General features: G+C 39.9%; 1 protein-coding gene across 1 annotated transcript in view; it reads right to left on the reverse strand.

Moving 5' to 3' along the window:
- The window catches only part of SWAP70 (switching B cell complex subunit SWAP70), a 59503-nt gene that overhangs the window by 6417 nt on the left and 25156 nt on the right, over positions 1-27930 (reverse strand). Inside the window, exons 3-9 of the mRNA XM_010964882.3 lie at positions 22428-22601; positions 13142-13369; positions 10992-11138; positions 9748-9856; positions 7826-8007; positions 3511-3618; positions 1842-2008 (exon numbers count right to left, since the gene is read on the reverse strand). Of these exons, the coding sequence (XP_010963184.1) occupies positions 1842-2008; positions 3511-3618; positions 7826-8007; positions 9748-9856; positions 10992-11138; positions 13142-13369; positions 22428-22601 (1115 nt within the window). The remainder of the gene's footprint in view (positions 1-1841; positions 2009-3510; positions 3619-7825; positions 8008-9747; positions 9857-10991; positions 11139-13141; positions 13370-22427; positions 22602-27930) is intronic.

Consider the following 27930-nt stretch of genomic DNA (forward strand, 5'->3'; position numbering starts at 1 on the left):
CATGTTCCTCTGAATCAGGCCCAGCCTCCTGTGACTTTGGGAAAGAGGTAGCTTCTCCTCACTTAAAAATGACCACTAGAGGGGGCAATTCTGTCCATTTCAAGTTCCAAAAACTAACTTGAAAGAAAAATAATGTACAATAGTAAAATTCATCAAATGGTCTTTATACACCAAGAAAAAGTAGTTAATTTTTGTGCAGTAATTTCAGCTTATTGGAGCAGAGCTGTATGTAGCAGTAATACTTGCATTCAAAAGGTTGAAACCATTCTGCCATTTACTTAAATCAGTATATAAAATAATTAGCCAGAGTTTTTTAAACAACAACATTCATGCCTGGATGGTGTGGATGCTCCTATCCACAGTTACTATGATTCAGTACATTTATGATAGGCCCTACATGTGTATTTTTTTTTAAAGCTTTATAGGTGATTCTGATACTTACCACTGGTTAAAAACTACTAGTTTCAATTATCCAAAACTGTCTCTTATTCAAAACATCACTCATTCTATAAACATGAAATAAAAACATCTTAATACATTTCTAGAGTTATCTGGTTCCCTATGCGATCTAATCTTTGCTGTGTTGTAATTAACCTCCCTCAAAACTGCAGAGAAATATATATAGCATACCTCCCATGAATTCTCTGCACAAAGGCAATATATAAACTCTCAACATGTCCCTTAGAATGTCTCTTTTGGAAGTCACATGAGACTCAAACCTTCCCACACCGTGGGTGGTGTGCTCACATCAGTGCCCAAAGGCACCTGGATGGTAGTCCCAGCACCTGGCTAGCACCACACTACAACAAACACACACATGTGGGACCCATAAATGCCAGGCAATATACTAAGCATTTAATTTTCTATTTAGAAGATAATTTTTTCTTAAAAGAATCAAAATTTTCAAAACCTAATGAGTTTATTTTTGAAGTTATTTTTGGCAACATACAGGACAAAGAAACCTCCCTCTTTCTCTCTTCCCCACCCAAAGATTAAAAGAACATCTTGGTTGCTCTATGGGTGGAATGGCAGCCATGGAAAATCTACCCCAGCTCACCCCATAAATGGTCCCCAAACAGGGGGTGTAGCTCAAAGCATAAAGTGACTGACCAGCTGCTGCTACAGGTAAACAGTTTTTAGTGCTACATCTCCTGACAAGATGTCTTACGGAAAGCAAACAGGGAAGCAAGTTAGAAAGTGGGAGAGGGTAGCTCAGATTTGCTCTTTGGGGTCTTCATTCTACTCTGTCCTCCCTGCTGCTACAAAGGCCAAAAACTGAAAGTTCTCCTCTGGGATCATGAGTATCATAAATAGTAAACCTGACCTTTTTAAAAGCTCCAAGGGAAAAAAAAAAAAAAAAACAAAACTAGGTTTCAAGAACTTCTAAAACTAATACTTCAAGTACAAATTATTTAAGGAATGTCACCGATCCTGAATGACCAAACGGAAACTGCTTAGCTCCTCATTACCCTCCAAAGTGGCTGCAACTCTGGCCGGAAGCAGGCACCTGCCTGCACACATGTTTCTCAGATCTGGAACATGTGGAAGAAACCAGGTTCTCACCAGATCTGATCCTGGGTCCTTGACACTGTAGGATATGACTAAGGGCACCCCCATCAAACACATCCACCCGACTGCTCTGAAACAGATGTAAGGCCTGTCTTTAGCCCCAGAAGCGAGGGTCTTCCAGAGTCCCAGATTCCCGGAGAATATATAACCCAGCCAGCCAAGCCTCCAGGGTCTCTCCAATCTGGCAGAGACACCCTCCTCTCTGGCAGCCCTAGAAGGTGTACAAGCCCAGGCAAAGCACGTGAAGCACAGTGGATGAGCTGATCTGGCACCTGGCCTGAAGCTTCCGCACAGTCTCTTCATCTTGCCGGGCCTGTCTCTCATCTTCAAGAGCCTCCTGCAGCTTCAGGTACATGTCTTCCAGCTCCCGGACCCGCTGCAAATACTGTTCCAGTTCAGAGGACTTTTGGGCAACCTGTTCTTCCATCTGCTGCCTGATCTGATGGTATATAAAAGGGTCATGTTTAAACTCAGATTGACTTCACCCCCCGGAAAAGCCTCCCGCCGCTCCACCACCATCCTGAGCAAAGCCACAGCTCACAGCCCACAGCTGCAGCCCATCAGGGCTGCAGGGCCCCGTTCTTTGCTCCCTGAAGACGGAGGAAGTGAGAGCACCACTCCCAGCACCAATACCGACTCCAAGACCACAACCAAAGGGCTCAGTCACGCAGACTACAGCCCCAGCGCCGCTCTCCTGCCCTGGTGGACTTCTCATCCCTTTCACTCCACATTTCAAACTCAAGAAAAAAATATTCCCCTGTATAATTTCTCTTTAAACCCCTTTCTTTGTTAAAGCTACAACCTCTTTACCAGTAGAGTCTTCTCTAAGAGGAATGAACCTATTCCCAGGCAGAATGGCCAAAGGGTTGAAATAAAGAGAAGAAAGGCTGCTCTGCAGTGAGCCCTCCTGCACTCACCTGGCTGCCTAGCACCCCTCCTCTCTCCCTCCCTGTAGGGCACCTTCAGCTCTGCGAGACCTCATGCAGTTAACTAGTGTTCTAACAAGCTTATGGTTTCTCCCTTCTGGATTAAAGAGTTCTGAATCTCTGCCTTAAAAGTTAAAAGACAAGGACACCCTAAATACAATATTGTACACCTTAGCATACCCCTCTGCAGTTTACAAGGTATTCTCACTTGCATTAGCTTACCTCATCCCCATTAGGGTCCTGAGAGATCATGTGACTAGCCCCCTAATTTGAAGAAGAGAAACTAACGCTCATAAGAAGGAGCAGAGAGGACAGGAACCCAGATCTTATGGCTGCGAGTGCAGCCCCCTCTCAGACCACATGTGTCTTCCTCTCCCAGCACAAAGCGTCTACTTCAACTCTAAGCAGCAAAAGGTTGCTACAGGAAACGTCACAGCACCTATTTAATAGGCCCTGGGCTCAGCCCTCTCCCACGCACTGTAACTCAACGTGAGGAGACCTGTGTTCCAATCAACCAGCTCACTACCTGAGGCAACCTGGATCTTGGGTCTCTGGGGGATGGAAGCCTTAAGATGAGTCAGAGCGGCCCAGAGCAGCAGACCAGCATTCACATGTTCTCATGACTTGAGAAACCCCTCACTTTAATAATTTTACCAGGATGGGAGACGCTGCCCCAGACAAACTAAGACATAGAGTCATCCTACCTACAGTACTTGTCATCCCATTCCATACATTTCTCCTTTGGGGTCTTGAGGGCAAGGTTTCTCTTTACATCCCTGGCACAGTGCCTGGCACACAGAAGGTGCTGAATAAACCGATAATGAATGAATAACAAACACGTAACTTCCCCAACGGCCCAATGCAAGGCAGCAGCAGAGCCAAGCTGGCAAGACGGCCTCACTCCAGCCTCCTGGGTCCTCACCCTTCCACCACCCGTCCTCGCCCCTCTGCTAACCCGGGCTGGCTCTGGGAGTTAGGAGTTGCGGCAGCCTGTCCCCAGGCCAGCGGTACTCACAAGCTTCTCCCGCTCCAGCTCTGTGCTGAACCTGGCCTGCAGCTCCACTTGAGTCTGAAGGCGCTTCTTTTCTTCTTCTGCTGCCCGAGATGCTGCTTCTTCCAGTTTCTGCCCCAAAACCCATCCACAGAAAAGCAGGAAATGTTACAGTGGAAGTGCATTTGGAGAGAAACGGTTACATTTAAACACAGTGGAGAAGCCAAACATTCTCGATGTTCAATAAAGACAGAAGAAAAACATATAGATCCACTGGAATTCCATTCCAACAATTTACGCAGTCAATATACAAAACTAGTTAGGTAAATGAATGACTCTTAGTAAGTCTGAACAACATTCTGCAAAGAAAATTTTAGTATAGTCATTAGTTAAATTCACTTGCAAATGCATTTGTGAGGTTTGAATCTATTTTCTGAGCTCGTCCTATACAGTTTCATCATCTTAACATTATTCCTTAAAACGTTCACCAGAACTCAACTTCCCAAAGGGTGGCATCAGGAACTCCATGGACACTTTCCCCAGAGAAACAATAATTAGAAAAAAAAAAACTATTTAAAATCTCTTGGAATTATCCTAAAAGCATACAGCAAATGGAGAACATTTATACAAGGAAACCAACTAAATCTCAGCAAGGACATCTACGTGAAAGTCTATGGCATTTGAGGCATGGTGCAGGCCCTTCTCTACACCCCCAGTGACAGTGAGAAGGAGGCTCTACCCCATGGCCATGGAACCAAGAACACCAGACTCCCTCTCTCCGCAGCGCCCAGTCTAGGGCTACGTTAGAGACAAAAAGAAAAAGTTCCCTGCCACTTAAGTAAACAAAGGATTTTGCACCATCAAGCCATCAGCCACTGCCACTGCCCCATGTGTGCCCTGAGGGGAATTCAGGATGGAGAAAAACAATACTGGCCCTAGATAATTAAGACGCACATCTAAGAAATAATCTTAATCAGCCCAGACTTGTGTCTTCCCATATATAGAGAAGCACTAAAATCATTAACTTGAGATATCTGGTTTTTGTGATTAGCAGTAACTACATGGTTCTTTTTTCCCCCAGCAAAAACTCCTAAACAACCTGGCTCTTCCCTTACCTCTTTGAAGGTTAAGGTTTTGAAGATTAGTTCCTCAGAGCTGAAAGGCTCCCTCCCGGGCTGCAGTCCCTCAGTAAGGTCCCCAAATAAAACATAACTCTCAACTTTAAGGTTTTGCGGTTTTTTGTTTGTTTGTTTTTTGTTTTTCAGTTGACAAGACCAGCAGACTAAACCACAAGCCAGCTAGAAGTCCGACAGAGGAAACCAGGAGAAGACAGCAAAGAAGAGCCGCCATGTAGTAGGAGTAAGTCTCAAAGACAGGCCCCCAGGACTACATGTGGGTCTGAATTTAAATATCAGACTGTGGGGCAAGTTAGGCCCCAGGGCACTGCTGCAGGCGGTAGAGCAGTCAGTGTGAGATGAACAAGTGGATGTCATACCAACAGGGGCAGCCGGCTTAACAGGAGACGAGACGGCCAAACAGCCCTGCTGCCATATACAAAAATAAACTCATAATGGATTAAAGACCTGAATGTAAGACTGGACACCATAAAACTCCTAGAGGAAAACACAGGCAGAACACTCTTTGCTGTAAATTGCTGCAACATTTCTTTGATCCACCTCCCAAATGAAATAAAAGCAAAAATAATTGGACCTAATTAAACTTAAAGGCTTTTTGCACAGCAAAGGAAACCACTGACAAAACAAAAAGACAACCTACAGAATGGGAGAAAATATTTGCAAATGATATAATTGATAAAGGATTAATATGCAACATTTGTAAACAGCTCACACAACTCAACACCAAAAAACAAACAACCCAAACCCTTATACACTATCGTTGGGAATGTTAAGTTGGTGCCATCACTGTGGAAAACAGTATGGAGGTTCCTCAAAATAGTAAAAACAGAACTATCACATGGCCCAGCAATTCCACTCCAGGTATATATCTGAGAAAAACTTACATACTGTATTCTATTTATATGACAATTTGGAAAAGGCAAAAATGTAGGGACAGAAAACACATCAGCGGTTTCCAGGGGTCAGGAGTAAGGGGAGAGTCTAAACACAAGGGGCAGCATGAAGGAATTCTTCCAGGTACTGGAATTGTTCTGTGATGGTTTCAAGAATCTCAGCACTTGTAAAAACTCATAAAACTATACCATGATACTGCGATTTACAGTAAGTAATACATATATTCACTCTTGTGAACTGAAATATGTGTATCAGTTTCTGGCACAGGTCTCCCCAAATCTTTGTAATTTCCTAAGTGTTGAGAGTGATAATGAAGTGACTTCTAGAAAGCACCTATGGATGGGGCTGGTTCCAATGGAGCCAACCATGTGATTAGAGAGTTGGAATTTTCAGTCCTACCCTCTGACCTCTGGGGCTGGAAGATGAGTCAATCACCAGTGCTAAAGATTTAATCAATCATGCCTATGCAATGACTCCTCCATAAAAACCCAAAGGCACAGGGTTCACAGAGCTTCCAGGATGGTGAACACATGGAGATTTGGGGAGAGTGATGCGCCTGGAGAGGGCATAAAAGCTCCATGCCCTTTCCCCACACCTTGCCCTATACATCTCTCCCATCTGGCCGTCCCTGAGTTATATCCTTTTATAAGAAATCAGTGACTAGTAAGTAAAATGTGTCTGAGTTCTGTGAGCCACTCTAAGCAAATTAATCGAACTTGAGGAGGAGGGTTGTAAAAACCTCTGATTTATAGCCAGTTGCTCAGAAGTGAAGGTAACAACCTGGACTTGCAACTGGCATCTGAAGTCCAAGGAGGAGAACCTCCACTCTGTCAGTCAGAAGCCCAGGTCACAACCTGGGCGTGGGACTGGCACCTGAGGCGGGGGCTGGGGGGTAGCGGGTGTCCAGTCTTGTGGGGCTGAACCCTGTGGAACCTGATGTCATCTGCTGGCAGACAGTGTCAAAGCTCAGCTGAACTCTCACACACCCTGCTAGTGTCTGAGCGCTGCTGACTGTACATCTGGGGAACTCCCTCCCCTACCCACGCTGGAACTGGTCCCACAAACATTTTATATACATGAACCTTGAATCTTACTGGTTTTCTTTTTTTTAATTACAAAGAAGGAAAGGATAGTAGAGCTTCTGAAATACTGGCAATATTCCATTTAGCCTGGGTAAGTAGTTTCAGGGGTCTTCACTTTATGATTATTCATATATACAAATTTAACACTCTCTTCTGTATGTATGACTTTTTTCATAATTTTTTAAAATTACAAAAGAAGGACACTAAGCCCAGATCCCTGCTTCTGCTGTGCACAGAAGGAATGGAGGAAGCGGTGCTCATCCTGGCCTACTCAGGGAGTTTCACAGAAAATGCATGGCAGCAGGAAGAAGCAAGATGCAAGAGAGATTCAGGGGGAAGGGCACAGGACCTGCGGAGCTGCTTTTAGAATGCAGGTGTGCTGGACAGGAACAACTATTTCTAAGATTGTACGCCCATCTGGTTCGTAAGATTATAAAAGTACTAGAAAAGTCTTTACTCGTCAGTCTACTCAGAGGAAGTCAGCACAGAGTGTGGCATTTCCAGGGGCTGCAAAGGGAGAACCCCACCAGGAATGTGGGGGCCTTGAACTATGGGCAACTCCCACATCCCAGGGCAAAGGTGCTGCACAGGAGGACACAAAAGGATGAGCTTGTGGTTAGCAGGTGACCACTGATTCAAGATAGACGGGCACAACCCAGAGGCACCTCAAATAAAAACCACGTCCACACACTGCAGCCTCAGCACCACCCCCGAACCGTGATGAACACACCAAGGAGCAAGGTTTCCCAATGATTGTCAACTCTGCCACACAGCCTGAGGTACTCAACCTCCTAGCCCTGAGATGGAAACAGATGCTGACCCAGACTGTATCTTTGACTCCAAATAGTATGTAAAACCCACAATTTTTAACACTCACATTCCTCATGAGTTAAGATGGGGGCAAAAAGGGTAAAATTGGAAAAGCAAGACACCCAAAAGTGATGTTGACATCCTTAGGGAGATACAATTTCTCATCTTTCTCTGACAAAATTCAACTGTGCTCATTGTTCTCTAAATGTTCTTTTCTGGTCAGTCAAATGTCCTTGCTGCCCTGAGACCCTCATACTTTGAAGGGCTGGGAAAACTAGGACGTCTCACTCCATGGTCTAGATGCACTTGCTGCGAGCACAGTTCATCAAAAAAACCCCCCGACGGTTGCGTTCTTCTGTCTCGGTGAAATCAAAGCTGCAGCGGAACGCGAGGCGCCCCAGCCCAGCTTCCACCCACCTTCCTCACGGTCTCCAGCTCCTGCTGCTTGTTTTCATTTGCCGCCTGGAGCTCCTTCATCTGTCGCTCCAGCTCCTCCTGCTCAGCCAGCAGCTTCTTTCGGAGTTCTTTCCGACGCTGGCGGGCTTCTTTGTGTGGTGGGGGGCTGCCCAGCTTCAAGAGATGGATAGTAGACTGGATGGCTGTGAAAGGTGTAGGAGAAAAAATGGGAATTTATTCTTTGTAAGACTAACGTGTAAATGGCATCGTGGGAAGAAAACCAGAAACCCAGGAGAGGTTCTGCTTCTGCCACTGAGCAGCAGTGTGACCATGAGCAAATCACATAACCTCTTACAGCATCAGTTTCTCACCTCTAAGATGAGAGAGATGATCTCTAAAGTCCCTTCCAGGTCTCAAGTTCCATAACTGCCTATCTATCCTTAAACAGATACTTGATTTGGGAATATCGCACATATTTGAGGAACTTAGAACACGGCTTTCAACCTGCTTCTCTATACTTCCCAAAAGGTCAAATAAGAACGAGACATAGTAAGGGCTGAGATTCAGAGTTCCTGGAATCTGACTTGCTACCTGCTGTGTTCAGCCTGCCCCTCCCTACGCGTTATGAAACCATCTCCCTATACACTTCCTTCCCGACGTGGCAACAGCAGCTTCCATGTATTGAATACTTGCTTATATACACCCTTTACGTGCGTTACCTAATTTTTATATGAAATCTGATCTCTCCTACTTGTTTCATTTATTTAAATAGCTAGAACTTTCACACTGTTCAAATTTAAAAGCATGGAAGGACATGAAAGTCTCCCTCCTACTCCTGTCCCCAAGTACTGAGCTCCCCACTCCACTGGCCACTAACGTTAACGGTTTCTGCATGTCTCTCCTGAGATACTTCAAGCAAGCACAAATAAACATGTATATATGTCCTCCACCTTCTGTTGACACAAATGGTGGCATAATGCACTCTTCAGAGTCTTGGTTTGTCCACTGAATTTACCTTGGAGACCTTTCCATATCAGTCCACACACATGAAGCACGGCACAGTTCTCCACTGTGTAGCTTTACCATAATCTATTTAACCATTGCCCAATTAATGGACATTTGTTTGTAATCTAACACAAACATTTCTGCAATGATGTGTCATTTTCAAAATGTGCGAGTTTGTCTTCATTATCTAATTATTAACCCTCACAACAACCCTGAGAGGCAGGCACTATAATTAGCCCCACTCCACAGAAGAGGAAAGCCGCTACAGAATCCCTAACTCAACCCAGCGACCCAGGAAAGAGGATTCAGACCCAGCCAGGAATCCTTACCTCAAACTCTTAAACCACATCAAAGTGACCACAATGTTCAATAAAACAATTTTGCCTATGTTCAAGAATATAACACTCAGAATCCCCTTTCATGATTAAAAAGAAAATCTCATCAATTGTATTTCATTCTTTACTAATTTTGGAGTAATACTTTACCTTAAAAGTTGTGAAATCAAAAGTTTGTGTTCTTGAGATAAATGTTTGAAACTAGTGATTACTTGTGAAAGTAACAGCTCTTGAAAATTACTTGAAGTATTCAAAACCAATTGCATAATTCCTCTTTTGTTTTACATATTACTAAGTACTCAAAAAGGCCACTTTAAAATTCTTTACAGTCCTTAAATGGGGGAAATTCCATAGTCTTTAAATAATAAGAGTAAATAAAACCTAAAATGTCCAGTTTATAATTTTCCCACAGTTTATAAGTTCATTAGGCAAACAAAATTGATGAAAATTTGGGGAACTCTTCTCAATTTGTTTTTTTTTTAGCTATGGTGTTTCACATAGAAATAACTATAGACAATGAGAAAACAAAGCCTTGGTATATTTAATATGATTCAAAAACAGAAAGTCAGAGCTCTCATCTTATATCATGACAAATGATCTTACCTTGAATCCACTCTTGTTTCTTCTTCTTATCTGAAGCACTGATTTCAAAGGTCTTATCAAAACATTTTATGAGAAAAAGGCATTTCTTTCCATCTTTGTCAGGCAAGGACTAAAACAGAAACCAAAATTAGTCTTTCAAATTTTATTTTCAAATGTTTAGATTAAATTCAATCCTACTTATTTACACAAGAAGTACCCATAACTTAATATTACTGATTTATTAATGCTGCCCCTTAGGCAACATCACTTAAGGTAAAAATGACCCCTGATTAATAAACTACATCTAGACTTGGAGAACCAGCAACACCTGATGGGCCATGCTTTGGGCTTTCGTGAGCGCAGCAACTCCTGTACCAGAGCATGTCTCTTACAGAACCCTGGAAGATGTACCCATGGAATTGTTAAAACAGGTGTTGTCTCCTATGGGATATGAGGCTTCTAACCCAGGGTGATTCCCACGCCCTCCTGATGCGTCTCTCCCTTCCTTGCACCAGGGATGCTGCTGCTGGCAAGCTACAATTCCCGTCCTGTACGCTTACAAGTAGACTGGTATGACCTATGGTAATCTCATGAGTCTCTATGTTTAGTTGAGTCTAAGAAGACCCCTTCCTGAGAACTGCACACCCTAAGACATTAACATACACCATCTCATCCGTGAAAACACATTATCATTTATGAATGAGATCTTAGGTACTTTAAATGTTCTTCAACAAATACAGACACAGTAATAGTTCACATATAAATTAAAAACTCAAGATTTTATGTTCTTGAGGGCTTCACTTCTTTTTACAGGATAGCAGCTGTGAATAAAGTGTCCTAAAGTCACCCTAAGTATTCAAAGCAATGCTCACAGCTTCTTTTGGTTTATTTATTACACTCAAAATGGCCAAGGTATATGGTATATTCATGATTTCAAACACTGTCTTACTGATTTTTTTTTGCTTTGTTGTCTTATTTATAACTATTTTATTCAACAAATGATTCCTTAAATCATTTAAGGAATGAGATTTAATCCCTATACTTTCTTCTTGAGTATAAGACAGAAAATAAATTCACATTAGAAAAATATTTTGTCAGTTACCTCTACTTTTTGGTTCAGAAACTATGGCAACTGTATTGCCTATATTATTTTGGAAATATAAATTTTAAGATTATTTATAAGGCTCTGGAGTCCAGAAGAAGGAAGATAAACTACTTGAACAGCAGGGGGCAGCACGGGAAAGAGGTTAACAGTTGACTCTTACCTCTACACAGCAGTTCTCATCCAAGAGAATGTCTCCTTTCTTATCTTTCAGATCCTCACTCACATAGTAAGAGATTATGCTGGGTTTTAGTACAAACCAGCGTTCAGTCCAGTTTTTCCGTCTATGGCCTTTTTTCATCATGTAACCCTATGAAAGATCAAATCTAATATAAATGCCCATCCTTCTATTTATAAGAGCTGATTATCTCTTCCTTGATATTCTTGCCTACTCCATTATCTGATGTATGCATGGTGTTGAACACATGAATATCAATGGTTCTTGCCCTTTGTGGATCATGAGCCTTTGAGGAACTATGAAGTCAGGGCACTGTACCCAGTCAACTTCATGCAAGCACATGCAGGTGAAATTTACACAGAATTTTAGGCACTCAAAGATATCCCCTGCCCCCTCCAAGTTATATGCAGATAAGAGACTTAGGTCTCCTGATGTTAACAGCATTGTGGGGTTTTTTTTTTTAATTCCTTATCTTTTAGGGATACCTACTGAAATATTTATAGATAAAATGAAATGTCTGGATTTGTGTCAAGACAATGGAGAGGTAAAGTAGGTGAGGAGAATTAACCATGTGTCAGTGATTCGATCAGGGAGGGAGTTCATTATGCTATTCTGTCTGCTCCCTTTAAAACACACACACACACACACAAAATGATTCTCAGTAAATCTAGAGCCCCATCAATGAAAATGCTAAAAGGTATCAACGTGGCTAAGAATATCTTCTCAACCAAACACCCTCTGGCACCAACCTCTCTACTTGACCTCTCACGATTCTGGAGGATGAACTCTGCCTCAAGGAAACAGAAAAAGAACTGGACTAGTAGTTGGCATACTGCCTTCTAAGTACAGCTTCTACACTCACACTTATTAGCCCTGTACTTCCTTCCCACATACCGGCCTCAAAGATGTGTGATTCAAAAGTTTACTCCAACAAACTACACATTATTGTAGGCCAATGCCCTTCAGGATTGTTCAAGAGCAGTTGACGTTTCAAATATTAAATCTACAGGTGCTCATAGCCTGTGATAGACTATACATATCGTTAAACATACGACAATAGCTTGGCTGTATCTTTTGATTGTTATACTAAGTTCTAATCATATTACGTGTTCAGTTTCCTAGTCTTTGCACGTTCAAGCCAAAGCCATCTCATACTGAAATTCACCTGTAGTTCTATACTCTGCCATCCTAATGGGCCTAGAAATCCTCTTCAGTAAAAGACCATGTCTCATACCTCTTTGTGGCACCAAAAACCTACACAAATCAAGCCTCAATTAAAATTTATCAATGGGCTGCATTTGGAGAATAGAGCAAAAACAACAATATCATCTAATGGAGCAAAGAAAGGACCAAAGTAAGGAAATCCCAAATTGGAGTTATGATTCAATATAATAATGTAAGACATTTGAAAGATCCATTAAAAATATATAAATTCTATTTAATAATCATGAAGCTTCCCATATGTATTTCAGATGCTATGCAGGTGCTTAGAAGACAAACATTTTAATCTAATAAGATAAATGCAACTTTGCAATATAAAGGTATTTTTTCCCAAAAGTAAGGATATTTTTCTGCTTTTTATAAAAATATAATATATACAAAGAGATTAATATATATAAACATATAAAATAGTAAGTTCAATAATAAGAAAAGAACAAAGAATAAAATGCATGGAACTCTCACAATTCATAGGTGATCACTTTTAACATTTTGTCACTCACCCTTCCAGACAGCTCTACACACACATCCCCTTACATGAAGGGGATTTACCTGCTGCTCAACAACCTGTGTTTTCTTCTTTTTCTACTGAACAACATGCCACGGGATCTTTCACATGACTGATAATGGATGTATACGTGACGCCAGAGTACTTCAAAAATGTTTAGAAATGTGATCATTTAAACAGTCCTTTCAAAATAGTAACTTCCCAATGCTTAACTGCATTTCAAAACTGCACCAGTGATTCTTTACAATGAAAGCCTAATACAAGACTGAGAAAATAAGAAACTTTATTCCTGTTCTAAATCAGCGTAGAAGTGTAAGTGATGTATACTTATCTTTGTGATGAAAACTTGCTGTATTGCAAATATGGCAAATTCTAAAGGTGAGGAGAAACAGTGTTACAGGACTCTTACCTGTTTCAACACATCTAATATAAGCTCATTAAAGACTTCATTAATTGCCATGGACACTGTTTGCTGGTCCATGCCTTTGCTAAACTGTCCGTTTCCGATAAGCTCAATCAGTTCCCACACGGAAAGGCCATCCTTACTGTCATCGAAGTTGATTTTATAATGTTCAAATTGTTCTTGCTGCCAACCTCCTCCCATAGCTTCTGTAAGTTTCTTAAGCAGGTATTCAATCTATATAAAGAATTGAAAAATTATTATTTCCTAGCAAAAAAAACTTTTTAGCTTAGCTTGCATCTATGTTATTTACACTGATAAGGTCAATTTAAGAAATACTCTTGCATAGTTCCCAAACTGTATCTTTAAAGACTCACAATAGTATCAGGGAGAAGGGTATGGATAAAATGCCAATAACTCTATATTAACCTAGAATAAGTAGAGGAATAAAAAACCGGATCCTTGCACAGTATAGTAATATTTATATACAGAACTAAAACACACTGCACACATACACTGTATATACAAACTAACAGATGTGACTTGATTACTCTCTGTTGGATTTCAACATACCAGAATACTAATTTTACTGAACCAATATGCAAGCACTAAATTGAATAAGCATCTCAAAGTATTTTCAAGTTAGTCCCCAATTTACAAATTTTCCACAAAAGTCAATTATTTGAAATTCATGCTGCTTCTTCCCATCAGGACACTGACAATGTCGTAAACAATGGTTGAATTCCTAGCCTGGGATGGAAACGCTAATTAAATTCTGGAACACATACCTCTGTATATAAAAATAGTAGAAAAAAACTGCTACTGAATAACTTAATATGAAAAGAATATATATATGTATAACTGAATCACTATGCTGTACACCAGAAACTAACACATTATACATTAACTATAGTTCAATTTTTTTTAAAGTTCTAAAATAGTAACGGCTAAACAAGACAGTGAAGCAGTCATACTGAATGAGAAATTGATCTCTCTTACCTTCTGGAAGACCTGGGTATCCTGCAGTGCCCAAACTCAACACGTCCAAAAACTGAATGAACCACCTCTACCTTCCGAAGAGATTCTCCTCCCACTGATTTCCGTTGGGAGCAACACATTCACCCGTGCCAGGATCCTTTTCCCACTCCCTTACATCAAATCAGTGACAAAATCCTACTGTTTTTACTTCCACTCTTTAAACCCTGCCCTGGCTCTCTATCACCTCAAAGATAAAGGCCAAGCTCCTCTGCGTCCCCTGCTGATCATGCCCCTGTCTACTAAGATGTTTTCCACCATGCCCCGCTGCAGATTTTACAGTCCACCAGCACCACCTTCACCACAGATCCCAAGTGTGTTCTCAAAAGGGCTGGTGAGAAAATATTTAAGACTTTATACACTTCTGGTATATGTTTTTTTATTTGTTTGGTTTTTTTTTAAAAAACAACCCTTTAAAAATGTAAAACTATTCTTAATACATGAGCTATACAAAAACAGGCTGAATTCAGCCAGCAAGTTGTAGTCTGCCAACACTTGCTACAGATTATAAGTAGTTCACCCATTTAACTCACTTCTTTATGCTTCTACACCTTTCCGCAAACTGTCCTCTCTGTCTAGATTACCTCTCCTCGTTTCTCTTCCTGGCTAACTAGTATCTGTTCAACTCCTACACCATCTGGAATATTCCCAAACAGTCCCAAATGTGCCCCAGCAGCACCTGGAAGCCTGTTGGAAATGAAGACTCTCACACCCCACCAATCACCCAAATACCAGAATCTGCACAAGAATCCCAGGTACTTCCACATGCACATTAAAGTTTGAGAAGTGCTGCTCTGGTAAAAACTGCTCTGACCCAGATCAGGTGTCTCTCTTCTATGTCACTGCACCCAGCATACTATATTGAAATCATCTCTATACTGATTTGCTGCCCACCCCCACCCCGTTGATTTGTTGAATTCCTTATAGGACAGACAATGTCCCACTCATCTTTGAATCTCCAGAATTCAGCATTGTACATAGAATATAGTAGAGCTCAATTAATGAAAGGAAAATAAACTAAGCCTGGATTTTCTCATCTATGAAATGGGCATAACACCATTCACCATATAGAACTACTATAGGGATAAAATGAGACAAATACAGAACAATGTGTACAATGTCTGGCATAGTAAGTACTCCATCAATGTTACTTCCTTCTGTACTGAGTGGAATATTATTCAACCATTTTAGAAAGCATTTATGAAATAACGAAGTGAAGAAGGATACAAAAATATATCTACCTATGACTTCTAATGCATAAAAATTATGTGAATATTTTGACAAACACTAGAGGAAAACACACAAACAGTAAGTCTAATTTGTTACAGATAGGATTGTGAATTTTTTTCTTCCTCTCTTTTGCACTTCCAATAATTTGCTTATAATGTTGCTTGTGAAATAACATACCTTAACAGAGAAAAATGCCAACAATAGGAAAAACATGTTTGCAAAGAAATGTACATTCACAAAATATCACAAGGTCAAAAAAATGTCAAGAGATCTATCGATGCAATCTGATGAGATATTATAAACTTCTCTAGCATAGAGATTATCTAATACCCTAAATCTAGCATACAGTAGGTGTTCAACAAATGTTTACTTGCTGGAGAAAAACACACATAGGTCTTTCTTTTCTCTTGGAGATGTATCATCTGCTGTTAAGCTTATCAGATATAATTTTCTTGGCTTTTAAACAGAAGTAACAGAGATAGACAGCAGAAAAGAGAAAAAGGAAAGTGTTAAGGAGAAGAGGAGAATGGGAAGAAGGAAGGAGAGAACAGGACAGAAAGGAGAAGGAAAAAAGATTATAGGCAATAAGAGACAAGAAAGAAAAAGAAAGTCAATTATATAAATAATTGACTGAAGTAAAATAACTTAGAGGCACTAACAGAAACAGAAGTTCAATCTCCCCAATGCAGCAAAAAGAGGGGCCCATGCTGCCTGATCACAACTCGGGATAAAGGTTGTACAGGCCATCAGTGTGGCCACATGTATGGACAGGATGACAAAAAGCGGGCGTGAGAAGATGGTGCATCAGACTGACCATCCACACTGCGAGTCAGGGATAGCCTTGGCTCTTCCTCACCTACCACGGCGAATGAACCCACGCCCCCCACGCTCGGAGCTGCCATTCTTCTTGTATACTGGATGGTCTATTACAGTGCTTCCTGTTAGCAGCAAACTCAGCTCTAGAGGCAGCTTCCTGGTTCATCTTGAACCTTTCTGAATGTTCCCTCCCCAACACTTCGGAGCTGGTCGTCAGCATCTGCTCAGCATTCCCGGTGACTGTGCCAGGCAACTAATCTAGATTCATTTCCTGTTGACTTTTAGCACAATCATATACTTATCATAACCAAATAACTTAAAGACCTCTTAATTCATTATACTGGGCCAAGGAGAGACAAACATTCCCATTCTCAACTATTCAGTTACACTAAATAATACATCACGTGCTGCTGTGTTAGTCTGAGTGGCTGCATCAATTCTAAGAGCTTATTCAGTTTCAGGAAGCAGCTTACTTCCTCCTTCCAGGGCAAGTTGCACCAAAAATAACAAAGAATAAACTTTCAAGCTGCATGTGATTTTTGAGGCCTCTGGTTCTAAAATTTATTTTGTTAAAAGTTCTTTCCCTGTAATGCTTAAATAGGGCCTTTACTGACTTAACAACAATTCAGATTTTATTTCACTGAGGTTCTCTTAAAACTTTTTCAGGTTTGATATTTAATTGAATGAAGGCAATTCTTCCAAATAAGCAACAGACACATCCTGTTTTGTTCTTGGCTCTGTGGGAAATGAATACTAATGTAAAAACTGTAATTTACAGACACATTTCCAGGAATATCATTTGACAAAAATTACTAAACCATCTCAAATGGGGAAATACCATTTCCTGACCTTCGTGTGGTAAGTTGCTTAAATATTTATTCAGTATTCTTGACACTACCTTCTGGGTGATGGGAAACTGAGTCAAAAGCAAACTTACTTATGCCATTTATGTTATTCACAAAACTACCACTGTTACTTATATCTTATATAGTATTAATTAAAGCTGGAGAATAAAATCTTACCTAAAAACATTCTAGACTTAATCAAAGGAAAATGATCACTATAGTAGATGATTTATTGGAAACATAAAAATTACCTTAAGTTTATAAAGCTTAAAAACTGTTGGAAATATTACAAATCGGACTCATATATACATTCATGACAAATTAAAACATTATGCTTCAAAAATTTTTTTAAATGTATCTGTTTTAATACTAAATTTTACTAAAATCTGTAAGTCCAAAACTAGTTCAAAATTTATTTTAAATGCTATTAAAGAATTTAGGAAGGAAGCAAAACCTAACAGAAAATGGATGCCCTAGGAAATATTATGACCCTAGTGTTTTTCATAAAATGTGCAACCTTAATTTGCAGGGCTTGAACAAAAGCCAGGAGATGTGCTAAGAGCTCAATAAATACAAGGTCATATTTTAAAGCATAGGAGGCTGGTTCAGCAGCCAGACAAAGCAATTCCACATGAATCTGTTTTAATGACCCCTTCTTTCCCCACACAAGTACTCCTGGAGGAATCATCTGTAAAACTAACTCTAATTCTACTTCTAGCCAGAAGAAATGCTGAGCGAGTTTAGGACATCAAAACAACAGAGTAAGTCCAAACAATGACATGACAAGGTATGCTGCCTGGCTACCCTAACAAGACAAAACAAGGCTGTTCCCTTCTCAAACGAGATTAATTTGTCTAGAAAGAGGACCAAGACATTCCTGTGAGCCAGCAAAGATGAAGGCAAGCAAGCTGTGGAGTCTTGGACAGGCTCTGGATGCAGAAAAATAAAGTCACGGCCCACATCAAGGCTCATGTACTTTTTTTTCGAGCCCCCTAGAGCAGAAATCTTTTGAGCGTCTTAGGCAGAGCAGTCAGGAAGCTGGTGTTGACTGGCTCCCTCCACAGCCTGGGACTCAGTGATGGTTTAAAGCCAAAGACAAGTCCTCCACATCAAGGAAGAGCTGCTTCGAGGAATAAGGTAAGTCTCCCTACTAATTTCTAATTCTTAAATCGGGACAAGGTCACTTTCAAGTCCATCATGAATATTTTAGTGATGGAGAGAACCAAAAGATCATGGGTAAGAGACCCATCCCATCTCTAGTTCCACAGAAAATACAAATAAATTTAGAACACGTTAAGTGTCACTACAAAACATCTTAAAAGATGATACTAGAGATTTAATCAGCATAATTCTTACAAGCAGCAGCTAGGTTTTTAAAAATACCATCAGTGTATTGTTTTCTACACCTATCTATATCCCATTCCCTTCTCTATGTCTCTGTATTAAACTAGACAATTTTTGTGGACAAAAATTCCATAGCATGTTTTAGTTTTTACTGCCCATTTAACACATGTGCACCATTACATCATAATTGTTACTAAGCACTAAGAAACTGTTCCCACCACTACAGCGAAACTGCCTTTTCCTTGATTACCAATGACCATCCAATTGTTAAATCCAAGGGGAACTTCTCACTTATCACCCTCCAATTTTTCAGTAGCATCTAATGCCAGTAACTACCTTTCTGCTGCTTAGAACTTCTCCTGTCTTTGCCGCCTGTGACTCAACACTCTCCCAGTTCTCCTCCTGCCTCTCAGACTATCCAATTCAGCTTCCTTTACCAAGTCGACTTCCTCCCCTGCTACAGAAAGGGGCCTGGAGGTTCTGTCCTTGGCCCTCACTTCTCCCACGACCGTTTCTTCCTCCCTGATCTAACCTACTCCCTTGGCTTCCCTGTCTCTAGCTCCAGGCTAGCCTCTTACAAGCTCTAAACGTGCTCTTCCAATTGAAACAGGACAGATCCACAAGAATGTTCCTCTCAAAATGCCAAATGTACCAAGCCCATTGTCATACATTATATCCCTAATTTGTTCATCACCCTGCCATTCATTCATACATACCTCCCCCCAGCCTCGACTGAGTGAGCACTTACTGTGGTAAATGTTTGACATACATCAACTATTTCAGTCCTCATAAGAGTCCAAAGAAGAAAGTAGTTATTCCCATTTTACAGGTCGGGGAACCCAAACAGATTAATCTGTTCAAGGTCACCCAGCTAAAAAGTAGTTGAGTCTGGATTTAAACCAGGCTGTCTGATTTCAAAGACCATGCTTTAAACAACTACACTATATTATCTCCCAGACCTGAAGTTGCCTAGACTTGTCTACTATCTCCCCACGGCCAGCACACTCTAGTTAGAAAGGACATGTATCATCCTTCTTGTCTGCTCAGCAATGAACCCCTTTCTTATGTCTGGGGAATTCTCAATGCAGAAGCTAAAAATGCAAACAGACTCTTTCCAGGCCTGCTCTGTAGCTAGCTCACAGTACCTGACCTAGGCCATAACAATGAGATGCATCATGCACTGCCTGTACACTGGGAAGTGGGCCCAGAAACCTCTGTGGCAGCAAGAACAGTTGCGGGAAGATCTGAGTTCTTGGGCAGCACCCCACGTGCAGGGCCACGGGTGTTCCACGGTACAAGTGCAATACCCACCTTCCCCGCAGTCCCTCACCTGAGTGACCAGCACAGTTTCAGACTGCAGAGCCTCCATACCTGGTTTTCAGCCTTATAGCCATTATGGAAGCTACCTCACATCCTTTTTAAAAATTCTTTTTGGCTTATGTCAGCCAGTCTGGTTGTTTGCAAGACTGGCAACTCAGTCAAGCTGGATACCTCAAACAGATCTCAGACATGCCCTTTGTCTTCCTGCTTCACATAACCTTGCCCACTGCTCCTTCCATCCAGAACTCTTCTCCTCTGCCTTCTCCACTAGTCAAAATTCTTCCCATCTCTTAAGGCCCAGTGTAAGTTCCACTTTCCCCATAAACATAATAGCTAATACTTAATGTATACTTTCTAAGGGCCAGGCATTCTTCTCATCTGATCTTTGCAAAAAACAGTAGGAGGTAGATACTAGCATTAGCTTTATTTTACAGTTGAGGAAACTGCAGCAAAAACTAATTCAGCAAATTGCCCAAGGTCACACAACTAGTCCACAGTGATGGAGCCAGAATTCAAATCCAAGAAATCTGACTCCAGACCGCTGCTCTTAACCAGGTAACACCGAATCATAATCCACGAGTCATATCTACCCTAACAGCCAAACCTGGCTCTCAGCCTGTTTTCACACACCCATGTTCTAAGCACAGTTTTTACATTTTTTAAGTGGTTGGGGAGGCGGGGTGGGAATTAAAACAATAATACTATATGGTCCTTGAAAATTATATGAAATTCAAATTTCAATATCCATAAATAAAAGTTTTATTAAAGTACAGCAACGTAGAGTCTGCGGCTGCTTTCACACTATGAACAGCAGAGTTGAGTAGCAGTAACAGACAGAATACGGCCCAGAAAGCCCACAAAACCTCCAGTATTTACTGTCTGGTCCTTTCCTGGAAAAGTTTAAGACCTTGCTTTTAACCACTACATTCATTATATTGCCTCTCTTAAAAAGCCTTCCCAATCCCTGACTTCCTGCAAGCTGGAATAAATCTTTCCCTTTTCTGCATTTGCATGGCATTTGCATCGCTCTTATAACAGGTAGTCTATTTCATTTTGAATTACACTTGATATTTTTTCCCCCTTGAGCTGACTGCAAATTCCTTGAAGGCAGGAAGTCATCTTTTTCACTTTGTATTCCTCTTGTTGCCTGGTTTATTGTTGGGAATTGAAAAACGCTTGCTGATTTGAAATAAAAGACTGCAATGTGAACATTTAAACAGATTTTCCTAACATGAAGGTGAATCATAGAAATAAATCACAAACCAGACTCCATGTTGGCAGCATGGGTAATAACGGGCACCCTCAGTCACTACTGGTAGGTGTATAAATTGGTACAGGCTTTCTGAAGGGCGATTCTGCCCCGTTCATCTAATACCTTGAAAGTGTACGTTTCCTAGGACTCAGAATTCCATTGCTGGAAATTTATCCTACGGAAATAAGCAGACTAGTGTGCAAAAATGTATGCAATAATACTAGTCTACATTAGATTTTACAGTAGAATACGTACGTACTACAGTATTTACTGAGTACATACTCTATGCCAGGCACTGAGCTAGGGCCTTTATTTTTTACCCTAGTCACAATTTTATTTAACTATTATTTTTTTAATTTTAGATTTATTTTTGATTGAGGTAACACATTGGTTTATAACACTAAATAAGTTTCATGTATTCAACACTGTATTTCTATCTCTGTATACACTACAGTGTACTTACCACCAAAAGTTTAGTTTCCATCCTTCCCCTTACATTTGACCCTCTTTACCTATTTCACATGCCCCACCCCCACTTCCCTTCTGATAACCACTGCTCTGTTCTCTGTATCTACATGTTTATTTTTGTTTGGTTTGTTCAATTATTTTGTTTGTTTATATATATGAGTGAAATCATACAGTATTCACCTTTCTCTGACTTATTTCACTTACTCAGTCCTTTAAATGCAGCACCTCCCAACTCTTAAACACTGTTATGAGCCCTATTTTATACATGAGGAAATTAAAACTCAAGAGGTTAAATAAATTGTCCAAGGTTAGAAGATTACAGATGATTTTTTTTAAGGGGAGGACCACAGCTGATTAATCTGCATATTCTTAGTCTTTTCTAAATTTGCTACTGTAATAAGCATGTATTACTTGCATCATTTTTTAGGGCAGTAGATAGCACAGAAACCTTACTCTTGTATTTTTTCCCCCACTTTGGAAGTTCAGGGAAAATAACCCAGAACAAAACAAGCAAATGTCTTTTACATTTACTTTGGAAAGTATAGTTTAAAAAGTTTCCATCCTTGACTTTGAAACAAGAAGAGTATTTTCTCACATAAATCAGCCTTGGGAACCACATTCTGGATCCTATGTGTTTCCCATATAGCATCACTTGGCCAGTTCTTAGGGTTTTGACAATACATAACTAGAAAGAAAATTATGTTGTGACTTGTACTGAATAAAGACTCTTTAAACATGAGGATGGATTCATCTGTAAGTGTAGCACTTTACAGAGGAAGAGTCCCACACTGTCTGCAAGGGTATTGCACGACTCCAAATGACTAAATTTTGGACTTTTTTGGATTCAAGCTTTTTTGCCTCTGATCCAAAAACACTAGTATAGGATCTCCTTCCATAGTTACACCAAACTAACACAAATACTTCCAAGTCGGATTTATTAAATGCTAAGACAGCCATGTAAAAACTTCCAAGAGCCACACCTTACCTCTTCTGGCACAATAATTAATGGATACTTGTCCTCAGATAAAAAGTTGAAGATAACCCATACTTTAAATGCATCTTCTTCTGTAATGAGCAGGGGACTCTTTGTGAGGTTTTTTTTGACACAGAGGGTCCAACACATCCTATTGAATTCAATCTTGTCAAAGTTGTCTTGGACCTAAAAAGGAATGAGGAAAAGTTCCAATGAACCAGTCCAGAATAAGCAGTATATAAACCAAATAAAACAGAAAGACAAAGCCTACTACACACTTCCATTTTAACAAGTCCAATTAACTAACAACCATTTCCTAGGTAGTTGCTGAGGTACCATACTTTCGAAGGCTCAGTTAAGAATGTTATATTTAGCCTGACACTGAAGCAATATCTGTATATCACTCACTTGGCACATAAAAAATTTGGCTTGTCAAATAGTTATTCTTTCATGTGTACACATTATCTTCTAACTAGACTACCAATCCTGACACAAAGGAGTTGAGAATGTCAATTGCTCAATGTGAGCCATGTGCAGATAGCTCACCTTTACCTATATGATCAAAGAAGATATTTTCCTTTGGGAAAAACTGTTTCATTGAAATTCTAAAAAGACAGCCCTGCCACTTAGTCATTCAATCATGCATTCAACTTTCCCTCAGCGTCTACTATGAGCCAAATATCGTGCTACGAATTAAGGATATAACATGAAGAACTTGGTCCCTGCTCTTAAAATATTCACAGTTTATTAGGAAAAACAGATATGCAAATAGACAAATTTTAATATAACACAGTGTATAATCCAATAGTTTTTCATTCATTCAACAGATAAAATTTAGATAGTAATTATTATCTGCCAGGGACAATGCAAAGATATTACTAGCCCATATCTCCAAGGAATGCCAAGGCAATTACAACAGAGTGTGCTAAGTATTATAACAGAGGTAAGCAGAGGTTTCTGTGGGAACTGAGAAGCCAACCCAATCTTAAGAATTAAGATTTACAGAAAAAGTGACACAACAGAGCTGAGTCGCTGAAGGACCATCAAGACTCAGTTTGAGAATGGGGTAAAGAACTTTCCAGGTAGAACACAACGTGAGAAAGCCCAGAGGCAGAGACGACCATGGTCAATCTAGAAGGACCGCAGGAAGATTATACCAGAGGGTGGTATGAGTCAAGGCTCTTTATAAATGCAAATAATAGACACTATCTTGAGTTCCTTTAAACAAATAAGTTTATTGGAAAAGCAATGGATAACCTCAAAGATCCAAAACAAGGGAAAAATCTAGGCTCTAAGTCGTTACCAATCAAGGCTAGACAGAACCACAGTTGAAACTACTCGTAGGAATAGCAGGTGGAGACATCACTGCCAGTATAACATGAGGCCATCACTGTTGCCACTGACCCTTTACTTGATCCTCTGTGTCACTCTCTGCAGATTCAAAGTCTCACTGGCTGGGACTGGGTCACATTCCTATGCCCTAGCTGCCAGGGAGCAGGGGAAATGAGTATCTAAACTTCTCGATATCTAAGATGTAAGGCAGGTCCTGTCTTCCACCATGATGCTGTGGAATTTCCCAAATATATGAAAGGAGTTCAGATAATGGACAGACAAACAATAACAAATGCCCACTGCACAGGGCACAGTGAAAAACTAGGCTAGAGAGGGAGGTGAAGACCAGATCATGAAGAGCCTTATAATTCTTGTTAAGGAGTCAGGATTTATCTGTACTGAAAGAGTGGAAGGGAGCAACATATACAACCTGCAATTAAACACCATATTGGGGACAATATGGAAAATGTACAGGAGGAGGCAGAGGGGGTGACAGGACAGACAATATGAGAAAAGCATTTCTTTTTTAAAAGAGATGAACAAAGTACTGTGTGAGCATAAGGAAGACATCACTAGTTGACTGCAGGAGGAAATTTCTCTTATTCTCTAGCTAGAACTTGTGGTGGGCAAACCAGTTCCCCAGGAGTAGGAAGATATCCTTTGTGCTCTGCCTTCTGCACCCTGTCTCAATCTGACACCTTTTGCCAAGTCCCCATCGTACACAAATGATCTTGCGAAGAGAAAGTAACAGCTGCTGCTTCTTTTTCCTTTTCTTTTCATTTCTTTTTTCCTTTAACAACATTTATTGGGGACTTAGCATATGCTTGGCATTTTATGTGAGTTTCTCATTTAAACTTTGTATTGCCCCATAAGGTTAAATACTGTCCCTATTTTACAGATCAGGAAATAGAGGTTCAGAAACACTGAGTACCAAAGTTTACATAGCTAGTAAATATCAAAACCAGGCTTTAAATCACAGCTCAAATTCTGTCTCTTTCCACTATGCCAAACTGCCTGTAGAACTTACATGGAGGACAACTACCTATGTGATGGAAGTCATCTCTACAGGACTAGTTTCAAAGATCACCACCATCAACTCTATCCACTCACACCCCTAAAAAGCACTAAGTGGAAGATATGCCACCCAGGGGAAATGACATGTGCATGAAAGCATACAGCCCTGTCCTGAGGAACAAGAAGTGATTCTATGTGGATTATGTGGTGAATTAGAGATTTCCTGAGGGGGAGTGGCTAGATATATGGCTAGAAAAGCAAACACAGACAAAAATCATGAAGAGCTTTATAATTTTAAGAAACAGCCTGTACAAAACCCCCAATTTTAGAGCAAAGAATAAGCGGGTCATCTGCACCCGAGGTTAGAACTTTGCAGAAAAGATGATATTTGAGGCTGACCTTGAAGTATACTGAAGAGTACAAGGAAAGGTATTCCCAAGGACAGGAAAGGAAATGACATGAACAAAGGCATGGCAGGAGCAGCACACCAACCACATTTGGGAAGAGAGAGAGGATGAAGAGGACAAAAGAAGGGTAGAAAGAAAGATAATTATGTTTAATTATGGGAATCTTCAAGTTCCAGTAAGACATTTAGATGTAGATGTCCAAAGAGAATCAAAGAAGGAACTGTAACCTAAGAGGAGAGGCAGGTTTGTGAACCAACAGCATGCTGATAATGACAGAAGCCATGATGGTCAATGAGATCATTGAAAGAAAACACAAAGTGAGAAAAGAGATTCTGTTTTCTCCAAACAGAACCCCAAGGGATTCACACATTTACAAAACGAGAGGAGGAAGAGGAATTACGATGACTGAAGGAACAGTCAGAGTGGTAGAAGAACCACGAAGACATGAAAACTGAGCAAGGAAACAGTAAGAGGAAGGTCTGATCAATCCAGGAGTACCCCCGTCATCCATGGGGATACGTTCCAAGATCCCCCAGTGAACGCCTAAAACCGCAGGTAGTACTGAAACCTACATATACGTGTTTTTGCCAAGCATACATATCTATGATAAAGTTTAATCTATAAATTAGGCACAGTAAGAGATTAACAACAATAATTAATAATAAAATAGAACAACTGTAAACAATAGACTGTAATAAAAGGGAGGTGAATGTGGCCTCTCAAAACATCTTATTGTACAAACGTAATGCCTCTTCCATCTTTAGGTACTCATGCACTGTGACCATAACTTTGCAGTTTGAGGTACAACAGCAAAAACAAGCAAAATTTCTTGTTCCTTCTTCACAATTTCACAGATAGAAGATTCATTCTTATCAATAGATCTTAGCAACCTCAGCATATGATTTTTTTCTTTCCTTATTGAGAATTTTCAACTTTTCACTTTAAGGAAGCACTTCATGGCTTCTCTTTAGCCTATTCGAATTGCCAGCATCACTATTCTTGTGATCTGGGGCCATTTTTAAGTAAAATAAGAGTTACTTGCACACTAACACTGCAATACCACAACAGTCGATCTGATAACCCAGACAGCTATAAAGTGACTAATGGGTGTGAAACACTGGACAAAGGGAAGATTCACATCCTCCAGGATGGAGCAGGAAGGTGTGAGATTTCATCATACTACTCAGAACATACTACTCACACAATTTAAAACTTATGAATTCTTTATTTCTGGAATTTTTGATTTAATATTTTCAGACCACAGTTGACCACAGGTAACTGAAAATGAGGAAACTGCAGATAAGGGGGAACTACTGCAGTGCCAAATGCTAAAGAGAGAAATTCGTCTTCCCAGGAAATAAGTAGTGGCTTTTTTATTCAAGTTCACTGTGTCATACTTAATTTTAATAAGTTGTTTGTTTAGCTCGTTCCTTCTCTACAATCTAATCTACTAATTCTTCAGTTTAATCATGCTTAAAGGTAAAAATGTATTAAATGATGGCATTTAAAAAGTACAAAATCAGATCATATATGAAAAGCTCACAGCTAACATCATTCTCAATGACGAAAAACTGAAAGCTTTTCCTCTAAGATGAGGAACAAGGCAAGGATGCCCGCTCTAGACACTTATATTCAACACAGTTCTCAAAGTCCCAGCCAGAGCATGTAGGCAAGAAAAATAAATAAAAAGATTTAAATTGAAAAGAAAGAAGTAAAATGATCTGTTTGAAGATAAAACACTCTTTCTCAAGTAGAAAACTCTAGAGATTCCACGAAAATAAAAACAAAAAACCTGTTAGAATTGATACACAAATCAGCAAAGTTACAGAATATAAAATCAATACTCAAAAATCAGTTGTGCTTCTACACACTAACAATTACAATCTGAAAAGAAAATAAAGAAAACAATTCCATTTGCAGTAACATCAAAAAGAATAAAATACTCAGGAATAACCTTAACCATGGAGGCAAACGACTTAGACATTGAAAACTATAAAACATTACTGAAAGAAATTAAGGATGACACAAATAAATTGAAAGACATCCTATGTTCATGGGCTGGAAGACTTAAAATTATTAAAATGTCCATACTACCCAAGGCAATTTACAGATTCAATGCAATCCCTGTGAAAATCCCAATGGCTTTTTTTGCTGTTGTTGCAGAAACAGAAAACATCATCTTAAAGTTCGTTATGGAATCTCAAAGGTCAATGAGTAGTCAAAACAATCTTGGGAAGAACAAAGCTGGAAGCCTTACACTTCCTGATTTCAAAACCTATTACAAAGCTACAGTAATCAAAAACAGTATAGTACTGGCATAACGACAGATATATAGACCAGTAAAACAGAATAGAGAGCCCAGAAATAAACCTTCACATATTTCATCAAATGATCTTTAATGCCAAGACCACACAATGAGGAAAGGAGAATATCTTTAACAAATGATATTGGGAAAACTGAATATCCACATGCAATAGAATGAAGATGGACCCTTACTTACAACATACACCAAAAATTAAGTAAAAGTGGAGAAAACATCTAAATGTAAGACTTGAACGTATAAAACTCCTAGAAGAAAATATAGGGGAAAGCTTCATGACACTGGAATGGGCAATGATTCCTTGGAAATAATACTAAAACCACAGGCAACAAAAGCAAAAACAGACAAACAAAACTATATCAAACTTAAAAACTTCTGCACACACACAAAAAAACAATCAACAGAGTTGGACATCTGTGAACCTGTCCTTGCCATCACAGAA

Source organism: Camelus bactrianus, chromosome 10 (genome assembly GCF_048773025.1).
Source record: "Camelus bactrianus isolate YW-2024 breed Bactrian camel chromosome 10, ASM4877302v1, whole genome shotgun sequence".
In the NCBI taxonomy this organism is placed as follows: domain Eukaryota; kingdom Metazoa; phylum Chordata; class Mammalia; order Artiodactyla; family Camelidae; genus Camelus; species Camelus bactrianus.